We start from the raw sequence: 14370 nt of genomic DNA on the forward strand, positions 1-14370 counted from the left end.
TTGCAAAAATACCTAAATACTAAAGTTTAGTAATGCTGTTAGCTGAACTGGTCTATACAAAGCCTGTGTTTATAATCTCTGCTGAAAACAGGCTATGCCTTCAGCACCCAAGCCCAGGGTTCAGAGCTCTGCACAATACTGTCCTATTACCCTAAAATCTCCATTTCTTAAACAGAATTTAGGTCTGAGCCCCATACTAATCAAGGCTATCCATGTATATCTTGTAATGTGAAGATACAACTAGTTAAATTCCTGCATTTTGTGAAACCTGAAAGAACATCTAGGTTTATCCTACTCTGATCCCATAAGCTCATACAGCATAAGATAAAGTTTATCTTGCTCTAATCTCACATGGAGTATAAAAATCATGAAAGAAAAAGGTATAGGATATAAGGTAAGATGCATGTTGTCAGCTTTAAAAACCGAATACTTGGGCTATATTGGCATTTAGTAGTTAGTCAGAGGGGGATTGTCTATAATGAAGCAAGATCATACATTGAAGAAAAGAGTGGTTATTGTATGGTTCTTAATTTGTATGCCCACTGGCCATGAAGAGACTTTTTCATTCTGAACAACTGCTCAGCATAATTTGTTTTACACTACAGTTATGTTGATCAGTTATGCTGTTGGGGGGAACTTTATATATATGTGTATGTGCACGCGCATATTTCTTCACTTCAGAAGACAGAAGTCTTGTCCCAAACAAGAAAATTGAGTAAAGAAACTCTGAATTTCAAAATAAGGAAGAGCAAGAAAATAATTAGCTACGTCCAGGGATAATTCATTTCAGAAATAAGCGGATCTTAAGTATTCCTTCAGGATTCAGCACCAGCTCTTACACCACAGATCAACTTATTTTGCATGGCTTTATTAAAATAATCTGTAAGTTTGGCTGATGTTTATTCATTAGCAGTGTTTGTGGGCCAAATGGGAGGCTGGCTGAGGGAAGTAGTGTCAGCTGCCCAGGAAGTCAGCTGCTCAGCTCCAGTAGGCACAGCCCTGATCCTGACCTCTCTGCCAAGCAGATTTCAACTTTTACGAAGTCTTAAGTGAAGCTACAGAATTGTACTCATAATACACAATGTTTTTTGAGAAGTAAGACTCACATCAGCGCTTATGAGATCTTCAATCATGTGCTTGTTCCAAAAGAATCTGTCATCAACCTGTTTAAAACAAAAAGGTAGTTTTTGCAGTATTTTAAACAAGGTTTGAAGATATCTTTGGTAGAGGCACCAACGGTATTTACTACAAACGCAGACACAAATCTAGCGTTCATTGCTTCCAAATATGTAACGGCTCAACTCAAGACATGCTGCTGGAGGCTTTCACTCCCTTGAACAGAAGTCTGCTCCAGGGCAAGATCCTCAGGTGCTGTAGACCATACTAGCAGAATGTGGCCTGGCAGGTTTGAACCACATACATTTAACATTCCACATCTTCCTATAGGAAAAAACACTTACTTTCCTCCACAGAGGCAAGTTAGTTTTCTCACACGCGCTCTGCCTCTGTACTGAGTTTGTTAGGTCATAGGTCAGGCTGTAGTAAAAGGAATCTGAGTCCATGAACATTTTGAACAATTCCTCCAATAATCTCTTCTCCAGCTTTTCTTTTTCTTTACTTTCTTTAATCTGAAATAAAAGTAATGAAATCTCTTTCAGTAAGAGAGTAAAGTGTTAGAATTCTGACTACGTTTGCTAAATGATTTCTAACCTTGCCGGACAGGTACTTTCTCACTGAGGAGCAGAATTTTAAAATTCCTAGCAGAGATGACTCACGGGCTAGCATCTTCTAAAACATTATTTCATTGCGAGGATTATTTGGAGCAAAGTCAGACTTGGAAATGTACTGCTTGAATGCAAGATCAAAAAAGTTCCTAGTTTCTCAGGTGTTCCTAAATTAAAGATATTGCATTTATCTGTCCCAATAGTAAGTATTCTGTACTCTTTTGAATTTCCAGCGCAAAATGTTATGTCAAAAAAGTTCCGGTAAGATGGGAAGGGTGCACAGATTTTTCTCAGAAAACAGATTTTTTTTTTGTCTTCAACTCTTTATGGAAAGAGAGATGGTTAAACAGAGCCTTCTGCAGCAGTTTAGAATCTCATTAGAAACAAGTCCTGGTAAGAAGGCATTAGGAATTCCTCAGGAATTATGTAAACACGAGATGAAAGAGCAGCAACAGTGAAATAATTAAAAGTTAAATTGAACTTCAAGACAAAGCTGTCACACATTCTGTAGTCTTTTACTAGTTCTCTTTTCAGGTTGTATTTATCAGTGGTCATTCTGGTCACTCACAGCTTTTGACTTAACTAACAACATCTTGAAAAAAAACGCCACAAGAAAACAGTAAAAGCTTACCTTCTTTTTATTTGGAGCAGACACATTCGATTTAATTTGAGTAAATGTCTTCAGTAAAAACTTTGAGTCATCTGGAGACTGTGTAATCTTCTCTGGCTTGTTTATCCCAAAATGGTGCTTTTTACAAAGCTAAATAATAGCAATAGTATTGAATTAAAGCCAATATTTAAATGCACTTTAACACACAAAGTAGTTTCAGTGGAAGTCTACAAGAACAAGCCTATGTAGAAGCCCACAGACCTAGGGGAGATGCTCTAAAATACTGCATGTTTCCCCCTGTAGCATAGTTCTCCCCCCCCCCCATCTTCACAAAAGCCATTTTCCACTGTCATTGTGAGAACATTACCTCAACTGGACATGACTCAAGTATCCAGACCCATCTCAATTTCCCACCTAAGCTACAGTGCAAGCTAATACTACTCACTTGTATTGTTTTTCCTTTAGCCAAAACTCTGGAAGAGTTAAAGTAAGGGCTTCTCTTAACACCAAATTATAAGATTAAGATTCCAAAGCAGAATGGATGCAAGAGCATCAGTGGGAAAGTATACTCTCGCCTGACTAAGACTGTAAAGATTTTCATACCTCTAGTTCCAGATCCTGAGGTTCTGTTTCAGAAAGTGGAATCACTGCAATTTTTGTTATTTTGCATACTTCATGGTCTCCTGGAAGCTTGCCAATCAATGCTTTCTGACGAATTAAAAGTAGCCACCATGGTAAATCTGGAAAAAGGTTCAAATCTAACTATAAAGTCGCATTTCCTTAGACTACTCAGTCAGAAGTTTTTCCTCAATGTAAAAACCCTGCCGGAAGCCATTTGATTAGAAGAGTCCAGTGAATGACAATTTGTTATTACAGTATTTTATTATGTACTGTTATAAAAAGACATCCCAAAACAATACTTATCCCATCTCTTATGTAAGAGGGAAAAGGAGAGAGAGAAAAAACGAACACACACATACACACACGCTACTTCAGACTTGTTCATTCAGGGTAAAGTTACCATTGCTTTTCCTATAGCAGTTAGGTTACCTCTAGGACGTGGCACATTCCTGCCTATACCATTATGGTAGGGCAATTAGAAAATAGAAGCACATTTGGAGTTCACTGCACAGTAAACTAAAACCTTCCCCTCAATTCCTTCCATCGAGTGGAAAACAACAAACAAGACAGACAGCAAGTAGCATCTGCTCTCAAGACACTCAGGAGTTAAGAATTCTGGTGAGCAAACTTGGACTTCATAAAACCTCACATATGTTTAAAGTATCACAATATTATTTCTGAAGTACGGATAGCCAAGTGCTATAGAAATTAAACCAAGGATTAATGAAGATATCAATTTTAGCAGCACTCTACACACATCATTTACAATGCTTGTAATAACTTCAACACTTCAGAGACAGAAACAGAACAATGACAATCCCACTGCCAGTAGTGGCTGGACATTAGTTTAAATTTTAATCCCTTAGCTAAATCAGTAGTGGGCTAGCTGTATGCTGCGCTTTTATGAGCCAAAAGGGAAAGTTTGAGAGATGGAAAAGGTAGAGAACGTTTTGAACACACACACACACACACTATTCCTCCTAAAAGCAGCAGACTGAATTTCACTGGTGAGATCACATACAAACATTAAAAGCCTGCTGAGATAAACTCAACTTGCTTCCGCACTTTGGACAATGGACTGTGTCATATATTACTATGCTTTGGAATACACTATTCAGCTGGGGATGGGGGGGGATACTATTCTGAGGCTTTATAGCAAGTTCTGAGCTTTTTTCCTTGCTCAATGCATTCAAAGCAATTTTATCCTCCAAGTGCTTAAATTATCCTATAACTTCTTTCTTAAGTTTAGACGTCCAAATTTTTCTCCCCCCCCCCCCCAGTTTTTTCCAATATATTTTTAGCACAGAATTAAAAGCTTTATCAAAGCTGTGAGCATCTTTCCAAGAAATGAAATTATGAAAGCCTTGAACATTTATATCCATAGCTGACAAGATGTATTTAAGCAGCAGTTTCTCCTGTTTAAAGGAAGGGAGTAATCACAGTAAACAGACTGCTGTGCATTACAACAATCCACTCCTTACGGCACCACCACCCAAACACAGCATCAAAATCTTGATATCTTTATGATCCTAGAGATAAAGACATCTCTACAGGATCATAAAGATAATTCAGACTGGAAGGCACTTCAGGAGGTCATCCTGCTCAATGCAAGGTCAACGATGAGGTTGGACCAGGTTACTCAGGGCTGTAGCACGAGCATGACGTCTTTCAAAAAAACATTGGGCAAACTGCACCGTCTTTGTTAGTCAAAGGGTAACAAATAAGGACAAGAAAGTGACAGCAAGCACCAGGGAGACAGTTATCCTTATTGACAGTAGGCCCTGGAACTGCTCTTTTGTACCGGTAAAAGCAACTTTTTTTGGAAAGCACCTGCTTTTGCCTCCAGCATTTCACATTCACAACCGCAGGGGTGAGAGGAAAACAAGAAAATGGAAGCTGAAGAAAACGGGACAGAAATTCTATGCAACAGCCTGAGAAGATCAAAGAATAGGCAGGAATATCCTTTGTATTAAAAGGAAATACTACCAAAAAAACAACACCAGCAACAGATAAAAGATCTCTATCCATTTATCTAAAAAGACGGTCTACTAATATCCGTATTGCCTTCCAGTAGGGAAGGAACAGGTCTCTGGAGACACACGCAACACAAGCTTAACAGGGAGACTGTACAGTAGCACATCCAGACATCCTTACTGGGCAGTACTGTACTCATTTATTTCCACTCATAGTAAGTTAGCCACACAACTCGCTCCTACGAGATCACCAGCATATGTTAAGCAAAACGGATACTCTCTCAAACAAGGAACTAGAACTCAGGTTAAACCACATTTTTCCAACAGAGTTATATCAGTTAAGTGAAGGCCACTTCTAACCAGACACCTTAGTAAAAGCTCTCTGGCTATTCCTCAGTTCACACCATATTGTTAACAAATCCTTAAAGCAGCAAACAAGAACTTAAAAGCTTAATATAGCTTAGTGAGGCCTGGATTCTTTTATTTTATAAATGCACTCGATCTTGGCATATATGTCAAAATTTTTGTTACAGCCAGTACCAAAGAATAGTGAAAGAAAACAGGAGCTCCCCAATAGATTTAAAAAAAGATCAAAAAGAGATTGATGATGCAAATAAAATATGCCTTAAAGGAAAAGCTTCAACAGTGGGCATTGAAGCACATATAAAGTCATATCCAAATAAGTGAGTCCCCAAATGAGTATGTGCTTCGGCAGATAAAGTTCCATAGAACAGCTTTCAAAAACAATTAGAGTTAATGCCTCTTCCTGGACACACCGTACCTCCCGCATTCAGAAGGGCGCTACAGCTACTGTCATTTCAGAAAGTGAAGCGCATGTTTTAATTATCCTTCTTTTAAAGGATGGTTTTTACTGTTTTATGAACTATGGAAGAGCAGACGGCAACAACTGATTTAAAGCACTGTATCTAAAATAAGCTGTTACCTCCCATTCTTCACTACAACAGCAACTTAGCATCACTTTTCCTTCAACATCCAGCCAGCACACCAATGCTATACGCTTAAGTTATTTTCTCTCATACTTCCCAAACAATCTACCACGTAGTTTCCCCAAGTCCTTCTTCAGCAGTAACTGAAGCCTTAACTGTGCATCCTAAGTTCTCTATAAATACTGCTTTTTGCATGCGTTTCGATTTTACCAAGAAAGAGTGAACTACCATTTATTTTTTTATTACCTGCACAACTCTCTCCAACCTAGAATTTAGTTGCACACACAAAAAAGTTCAGCAAGTTGTTTACTGGATCAAGTTAGACCCATCAGTTGCATCCATTCGAGCATACTTCAGATGCTAAACCACTTGTCATTTCTACCAACATTCAGTGGCATGTTAATATAAGCCTTTCCTTTCCTGGAAACGGGGAAGAAGGAACCACAACTCCCTTTTGTTTACCAAGTCTATGGGGCCTTGCCAACAGTGTTTCACTCACGTCTTCAATTAAACTGCACAGGACGAGAAAAATCAAGTTGATAAGAGCATAGACTTTACACTGCATAGTAGTGCAGTTTGACAAAGAAACAGGGAAACACGGTAGCAAAAAGGAAGTTAATTGGAAGTTAGCTGGAAGTGACATAGGAATCCAACTTTGGATGCAGTTAGATATGCAACATTAACTCCAAGCATATCCTAGCACTACACAGTCTCTGATCAGACGTGATTAAAACTTTCACAGGAAAGCTCATACTACCACAAGAATACGCAGGGAGAACTAGCAGGCAGTACTACCAGCAATAACTTAAGTAATCATAAGCCAGAATCCTTCCATCAAGTGAAGGAAAAAACAAATTTTTAAAGTAGTTCAGAAAGTCTTAATTCTGAGCTCAAAAAAAAAAACTTTAGGCTACCAGTACTACTTCAATGGATGAAAGTCTTCATTTTTATACAAAATGTAACTTTTGTTCTGTATTTGGATTATGACCAACAGAAATGGAATTGTTACACTGATCCTTTGCATGCACGTGCACTAAATGGAAAACAAGAAGAAAATAACGTTCTATAATTTCAAGTCTATACTAGTTACATTTGATGATTTCCCAAGCTAATTTGTAATGAAGACTTCATGCTTATGCAAGAGACAAGGATCTCCCCACATACAGGCGAGCACATGAAAAGAAATAATTCTGTGCATCTGTACCAGGGCTGTGTGTTGATAACTCAGTTTCAACAACACATCCTAAAATCTTTCCTTATATTCCCATTTTCACTCCACATTTTCTTACAAGTGGTTTTGCGATGGGCCAAAAGACAGTATAAGAAACTAGATGCTCCTGGTCTGATTTTAATTAACTGTTAAGATGCTTTTTCAAAAGCTTAAGAAACTTCAGTATTGGGGAAACAGCAAAAGAAACCTTAAACAGAACCTGTTCTCAGACCTGTTCTTACAGTTGTGGTCAGAGGCATTCAAGTATTGTCTCGGTTTTGAGCATTCAGAAAAGTCTGCCCTTTCGAAACGGCATATCTAAGTGTACAACTGACCCTTGCAGGTCAGAAACTCTTCAAAGAATTAAAATAAACCTGCCCAAAACTGGCTAGCCGGTTTCTCATCAAACTGCTTCCCTGCCATGAAAGCTTTCCTCCACATTCCCCTGTGCCAGGCCAGCAATAAGACAGGCAAGATTAGGGGATGAAATTAACTGACTCAGTTACAGCAATTTGGCAAGGGTATTTCAATACCAAATTAAGGACCTTAAGACTTTGGCTACAGGGACATTTCAAGCTCTTAAGAACGCTGAAGTACTTGTAGAGTAAGCACATCTTTCAATGTAAGACATTAAAGTACACATGGGGTTAGTGACAGCTTGAAAGAGTGCAAGTAGCAATGTCAGTACTTCGAAAGTTAGAGGTTTCCAGTAGCAGTCAGTATGTGCTAAGCTTCCTAAACAATATTTCTTTCCAGAAATAGCTAATAAATCAAGCTTTTGAGCAGGACAAGCCCATTCAGGATTCTAGCTTCAAAATAAGTGGTCTGATCCTTACAATCTCGAGCAGGAGGCGACCGTGGAATCACAGCAACAAGTCCCACTGTTCCTGTGGGTGCAGATCAACTCTGGAAGAAACATGTTTTACCCAGCTTCCACAGCACAGTTTTCTTATGAAGTCTGGAGAGAATAGCTCCTAGTCCAGCACTATTAAATATTTAGGTAACTTCTGCTGATAAAGTTTCCAGGTGACAAAGATTGGTACAAGAATAAGTAATGAAGACAGGCTACTGTTACAGAACGTTAGATGATTTAGCTAGAGGATTATATTCAAGTGTGGTTTTATGTAATCAAGTGAGAGTTCATTGTCAATTAGAGGTTTAAAAAGAACTACGTAAGCCATTTCAATGGGCCTTCTTAATTCGACTGCAGCCCAATGGAGGACACTCTTCAGTACCTATCAGCAGATTCAAGGGAGCAGTAGTTTTCAAAGAGTAACAATAAACAGCTAGAGACAATATCTTTCCTTACCAGTATATCTAGGTCCAGAAAACAAACATCTGTTCACAGCACAGTGGTGCTGCTAAATGCCAGAATACCAAAGAGGGGAAGCGGCCCATGCACTATTTGTGATGGCGCCACTTAAACATGGTAAAGAAGAAACAAAATGCTTCCACTGCTCTAAACAGCAATTGCATGGAGTGCCCGAATAAGCACAATTGATACATATGGGTATAGGAAGTGTGTGAAGACCGCCAGATTGTCAGGCTTATTACCTGATAACAGCGAGCCCACACCTGTTAAGAGTCGCGTGCTGGGCAGAGTTTCGACTCTGCTTTCATAAACAGAGAAAGTACCTCACAATAACTATACATACAAGGACACACTGTTGCCATGATATGCTAGGACTTCCCAAAGACTTTTGACAAGGCTCCTCCTTCAAAGGCATTTGAACTAGGCTCCCTAGAGAAAGGGGAAGGCTTCTGTGCATCTAAATGCTTGGTTAGAGTCAACCATGTTAAAAACAAGCAAGGAGCATTTTCCACAGCAGAAAGAGGTCATTACTGGAATTCAGCAATCTTTCGTCAGTCTTTCATCAATTCATTATGAACAGCACATGCTGAATATCAGTGAGCATAGATAAGGGGAAGAGAAAGACTGAGAAGACAAGAGGCTGAACCACTTTGAAGCATCAGATCAGAGAAACAAGGGCCAAAAAGGTCTGCAGAAGGAGCAGAGGGAAAAATTATCAGATTAAGTTTAAAGATAAAGCGATAATTGGAAAGGGGAAGTGACTGTAAATTTTAGAGAAGGACAGGCTCTGAGCCCATCCTAGGAACTAGCTATGAACTCTCGAGAATAAGATTTTAAGGTTATAGTAGCTATGGATTGACCATTTCATAGAACTAGGTGTCAAAATAACAATGGCGTATTAGTAAGAGGGAAAGAAGTAAACAGGGACTGCTCTGCCACTGTATAATGCGCACATGGCACATCTGCATGAGTTCTGCACAAGCTCCGCCCCTCCAAATTTAATGACAAATGTACTAAAACTGGAAAAGAATCATGAGTGCCATAAGGAATAACTCAGTAGGTTGTGGCTCTTTAGGCTGAAAGAGAGATGACGGTGGAGACAGAAGTAGTGGCTATCTTTACTTTCTTCTATCTCTTGCAGTTTCAGTACTCCGAGCATGCCATCTCCTAAGTTCACTTGATGCCTCCTGTATCGGAAGCAGGCCATGAACAAAAAGATGGGGTTCTTCATGCAGTATAAGATAGATGTTTAACTAAAATCTACCACAGCAAAAAGTTTAAGGAGAGGCTGTAAAGTTAAGAGTAAAAATCCACTAAGTCTTCTGCGTAACAGCACATGACAACTAGTCTAAGAAGACTCAGAGCCACAGGTTGCTGGTGACTGGGAAAGTGTTCTGCTCTGCTTTGTTTCAAGGCGCCTGCTGTTGGTCACCGCCAGGAAAAGTTTATTAGGTTAGTCAGATCTTTGACTCAAGACAGTTATTGCCTGTTTTGCTTAAGAATAGAGAATGAAAGCATATTCACAGATGATCTTCGTTAAGGAAGAGATATAGTAGAACTGTGCTACAGGCTCCTATTTCCCTCCTGCCCCATACAGACCTATAAATATATCACAACACTGTTGAGCAGCATGTTACAACACTGTAACAGCAACTGATTCACAATTTAAAAATTTATGAGCAGTCACCAAGCTCTTCTACAGTAACACTGAATTTCAGCTTCATATTGGTATTAAGGTAAATGGATTTGAAGCATCCATACACTGGTTTGTTGCTGCAGAAGGAACTACAGCTCTTCTTCTATACATATATGCACACACCCCCCTCTCCACATCATGAGCCACACAAGAACCAGGGTAGGACTGCACCTACTCTGACATCATAAACTGCTCCTCAGCAGAGGAAGTCTGCAACAAAACAAATATCTGACAGTTATCTTCAGTTTTTAATCCATATTTAGTCTTCTGGTCTGGAGGATGGTCCAGCAAGTAGATGCATATGCAAAGCCAAGGGAAGTAAACTGTAGTAAGAGGTAGTAATCACTTCCATCTGCTTTGCAACTAAGAGTGTATAGCGAACTATTCTCAGCATCTTAATAGCTAAAGTAATCAATAAAAAAACCACACACTTTAGAATGTTCTGAATATTATTTCTTCTACTCTCTGCTCTTCCTGCCCCAGTTTTATTTCCTGTATAAGAGTCTCAGTCCATCACAGAGCTGTAATTACAGATTTTTACTCTTCACGTTCATGAAAGTCATCTTTGTTTTGTAAAAAAAAGTAAAAGCTAAGGTATCTACACTGGAAAGTAGAGGAATTCGTATACTGCAGCTATAATAATCACTTCAATAAATTTGCATTGGAGGACTCCTCCTTTATAAAGGAGGCTACATAATTCCATTTGAGCTACACAACTTTATTTGTAGTACCACTGACTTCAAAACAAAGTGTATTAGAAATAAGTAAAAAAGCATACCTGTATGCAGCTGAACTTTACCAATGACTCCCTCTACCAGGCCCAGACAGATGGGATTCCAAGCCAGAAGAAGATCAGTGGCTGCAAAAGGAAGCGTTCAGACTTAGTAGGTGAACTCAACAGCATAACTAACTCAACAAGGTCGTTTGCTCCACTTTCCCCATCTAGCAGGTAGAAAATATGCTACAATTCCTGCAACAAGAATAACATACACACACTGTTCAATTTCAACTTGTTATATCACATAGGTACCAGATAGCTATTTAATTTTAGCCAACTGATTAAACGCTCTGCTCTTGTTTAGAGCTGTATCCCACACCTTCCCTGGATATTTTAGGAAGAAAAATTAAAAGTTGTTCTGAGCTAGTCATTCATTTTAACGTATGCTTAGCTCTAACATCGATTAAAGTCTCTAACCTTAATTAGAATCTTACACAGCTTACATTTACAGTGAAATGGAATATGGTCATTAAGTTAGTGAAGTAGCTCCAAATAAAACCTAACAGATGCTTACTTTCAAGCCCCAGCTTGCTCCCACATCAATCCTACTACAATTAGTTTCACAGCCTCTTCTATGCGTAAATATTTCCTCTTTTGCTAAATGAGCTGCACAATTGCATGCAATAATAGCAGAGTATAAAACTCTGCTTTGTTTACTTTATGATTTCTAAACCTCCTGCTGCTGAGAAATTCCAGCAAACGACAAAGAAAGAAGAGACAGCAGAAAGACAACACTCAACCTTGTTAACTGTGAAAGGTACTCCTATCAACACATAGTCAAGCCATCATTTGAGGCAAACTAGTAAATTACTACATGAAAAGTATATTATATCACACAGGATGTCTATTGTTGACATTTAGCAAGAGTTTAATAGTGGTGTAACACCTATAAAAGTTACAGAATGGGGCAAAGAATAAGTTTCAGAAGTTATATATTGTAATTAAAATAAACCAGAAAAAGCAATTAAGACCTCTGTAAAAGAACCACAACTAGAAAAATGAAAGGGGATAACGTTTTTCTATTTCAAAAAGGACAAAAAGTTTGTTACTGTCTACAAAAACTGATAGGTTCTAGGTTGGAAGGGTTTACAATATGTCTCTATTGGCTCGATATTAAAACACAAAAAAACAAGTTACAAATCTTGCTCACAGGCTCAATGAATGAACATTGAAAAGAACAAACTTACACAACATCCAAAGACACAGAAGTGTATACAGCCATCCCACACACACATTTCACTCACAAGAGCTTAGTTTCTTCTTGAAAGCCATGATCTGCTGGGGACAAGTCAGTCTGATTTTTATGTACTTGTGACACACTGATAGTAGAGGAGTTTAAGCACTCCCAAGTCTCATGGGCACGCAAACCTGAGTTCGAGGACAGCCAGAGCTCCAGCTTGAAGACTACAGTGCTTTAGTTCACTAAGCAAGACCATCCCTTTTTAAGCAGGGTGCAAGTCTGGGGCAGTCAAAAGTCAGCACCATGACATTTACAGGACAAAGGAACCTAAGCAGCTTTCCCCTACTCCCACGTCTTCCACCTTCCTTGTCAGCTCACGCACACCCCAGAGTCTCACCTTCGCCCACAGAACTTTTCCAGAGCTGAGTTGCCTCAAACTTCATCTACTGTTTTTTGTCTTTGACATCCCTAATTGATCTCCTCATTTAACTGTTCAATTTGTTTAAAATGGACAGTTTAAGACTGACAAGGGATAAGAGCCTGCAAACAAGGGCTACCTAGCTGAAGAACTGCAAAGCAGTCTTCAGCATGTAGAAACATGCGCAAGAGCATTATTCCATTATGAGAGCAAGAAACTGGCTACATACCTTAAGCAGCTGAAAAAGCCAGGTGTATCAGGAGGAGCACGAAGAACTGAACCACTGACAGTTGACTATGGCTACAAGCCTAGTAATACGAATATCACCTAAGACTTAAAACTCCATTTCCTCCTATAACAAGAGATAATAGTACAAAGCTCTGGGTGACAAATGAGGTTTTGTTCTAGTAACGTGCAAAAAGAATGTCAAGATTTAATTACACATAAGGGTCTCTACATAAGGGTCTCTACATAAGGGTCTCTACATAAGGGTCTCTACATAAGGGTCTCTACATAAGGGTCTCTACATAAGGGTCTCTACATAAGGGTCTCTACATAAGGGTCTATTAGTTCTGGGGCTTACTTTGACATTTGTAGCCCTAGATATAGTTACATGCTTTGGATGATATTTTACTTCGCTATGTCCAAGATTTCTGCAGTAATACTTCTCTCTCATAGCATGGGGTTACGATAAGAACTAGCTCTAAACTTTGACTCCTATGTTCACATAAAGTTACATATAGACAGGTTTGGGGCAGGCAGACTGCAGTTTGAGTTAAACATGCATTGCACTAAGATTTCAAGACAGCAAATAGGGATCTACCAGCTGGGCAGCACTGGCTCTTGAAATAACTCTGATTACCAAGCTCCTGACAGCGCAGGATGACTACAAAACATACACATCATTCCAGGGAAAGGGAGGACCTGGGAAAACATACTTTTAATCAACATTTGAAGAGATGAAAGTGTTTTTTCCACTGTTCAACAAAGTCTAGAGCTGAAGCAGTCTTACAGTAGAAATCCCCTGCAAGTTGAGGAGGGCAGGGGAAAAACTGACTGTAGAATCAAGTAGACTTTCCTTGGTGACATTATCACAAAGGTTCTCTTTTACGGTATTTCCAGAGAAATGTCTATAGGAAGGTTCTCGTGACAGCATGAAAATAGGTCATTTTGTGCCAAAGTTGCTTTACAGAGATAAAAACAGACAAGTGTTTCAGCCTTCTGATTAAAACTTAATCATTGGTTATAGCTCCATTTCCTGTACGAGCATCATCTTCACTCAGAACCAATCATACTGAATAAACAGCCAATCATATTGAATAAATATAACCAAAGTAAGCATCAATACAAACTTCTTTCCCTTAAGAGGTATACTCTGAAAATACTACAAGAAACATGCCCCAAATTAAGGTGTCTTATTGTAGTTTCGCCCCCCCCCCCCCGCCAGAGAAAATGAACTTTTGTGTTGAAGTGCCATCCTAATTACTACGCTTCAGAAACAGAAATTGTCTCCAGTTAAAAATTTTTATATTGTGAAATTATTCAAGACTTGCAATAATTTAGTCTCCTGTCTGGCAATTGCAGTAGCAACTCTCCAACCCTTCTCCAACCCTAATAGTGAATCTGTAAAAGTTACAACTGTATAATCATTGCTCATGTAACAATATTCTTTTTCAAGCATAACATGGATCCAAGAAAATTAAATGCAGGCCTGTTAGATGAACTGCAAAATATAGCAGAATTTTATCTGGGAGGCAGCATGGGCTGGTAGATAATGATACACGTAATTATAGCAACTAGCAAGATCTTTTGGAAGAGCTTAAGGCCAAGGGGGGAAAAAGTAACCGTACAACATAAAACCTAAAATCCTCCGTTAAAGGTTTTTTTTTTTTTTTTTAAAG

The 14370-nt window shown here is 38.9% G+C and overlaps 1 protein-coding gene across 4 annotated transcripts in view; it reads right to left on the bottom strand.

Annotated features, from left to right (window-relative positions):
- The window catches only part of INPP5F (inositol polyphosphate-5-phosphatase F), a 50544-nt gene that overhangs the window by 24347 nt on the left and 11827 nt on the right, over positions 1 to 14370 (bottom strand). For 2 of the 4 annotated variants that reach the window (XM_068951576.1, XM_068951578.1), the window contains exons 2-6: positions 10872 to 10952; positions 2938 to 3074; positions 2356 to 2484; positions 1461 to 1628; positions 1107 to 1163 (exon numbers count right to left, since the gene is read on the bottom strand). In XM_068951576.1, the coding sequence (XP_068807677.1) occupies positions 1107 to 1163; positions 1461 to 1628; positions 2356 to 2484; positions 2938 to 3074; positions 10872 to 10952 (572 nt within the window). Of the gene's footprint in view, positions 1 to 1106; positions 1164 to 1460; positions 1629 to 2355; positions 2485 to 2937; positions 3075 to 10871; positions 10953 to 12058; positions 12081 to 12115; positions 12163 to 14370 lie in introns of those variants that run through there. The other 2 variants (XM_068951577.1, XM_068951579.1) reach the window with 2 other exon arrangements.

The sequence above is a fragment of the Struthio camelus genome, chromosome 7 (genome assembly GCF_040807025.1).
Source record: "Struthio camelus isolate bStrCam1 chromosome 7, bStrCam1.hap1, whole genome shotgun sequence".
NCBI classification, from domain to species: domain Eukaryota; kingdom Metazoa; phylum Chordata; class Aves; order Struthioniformes; family Struthionidae; genus Struthio; species Struthio camelus.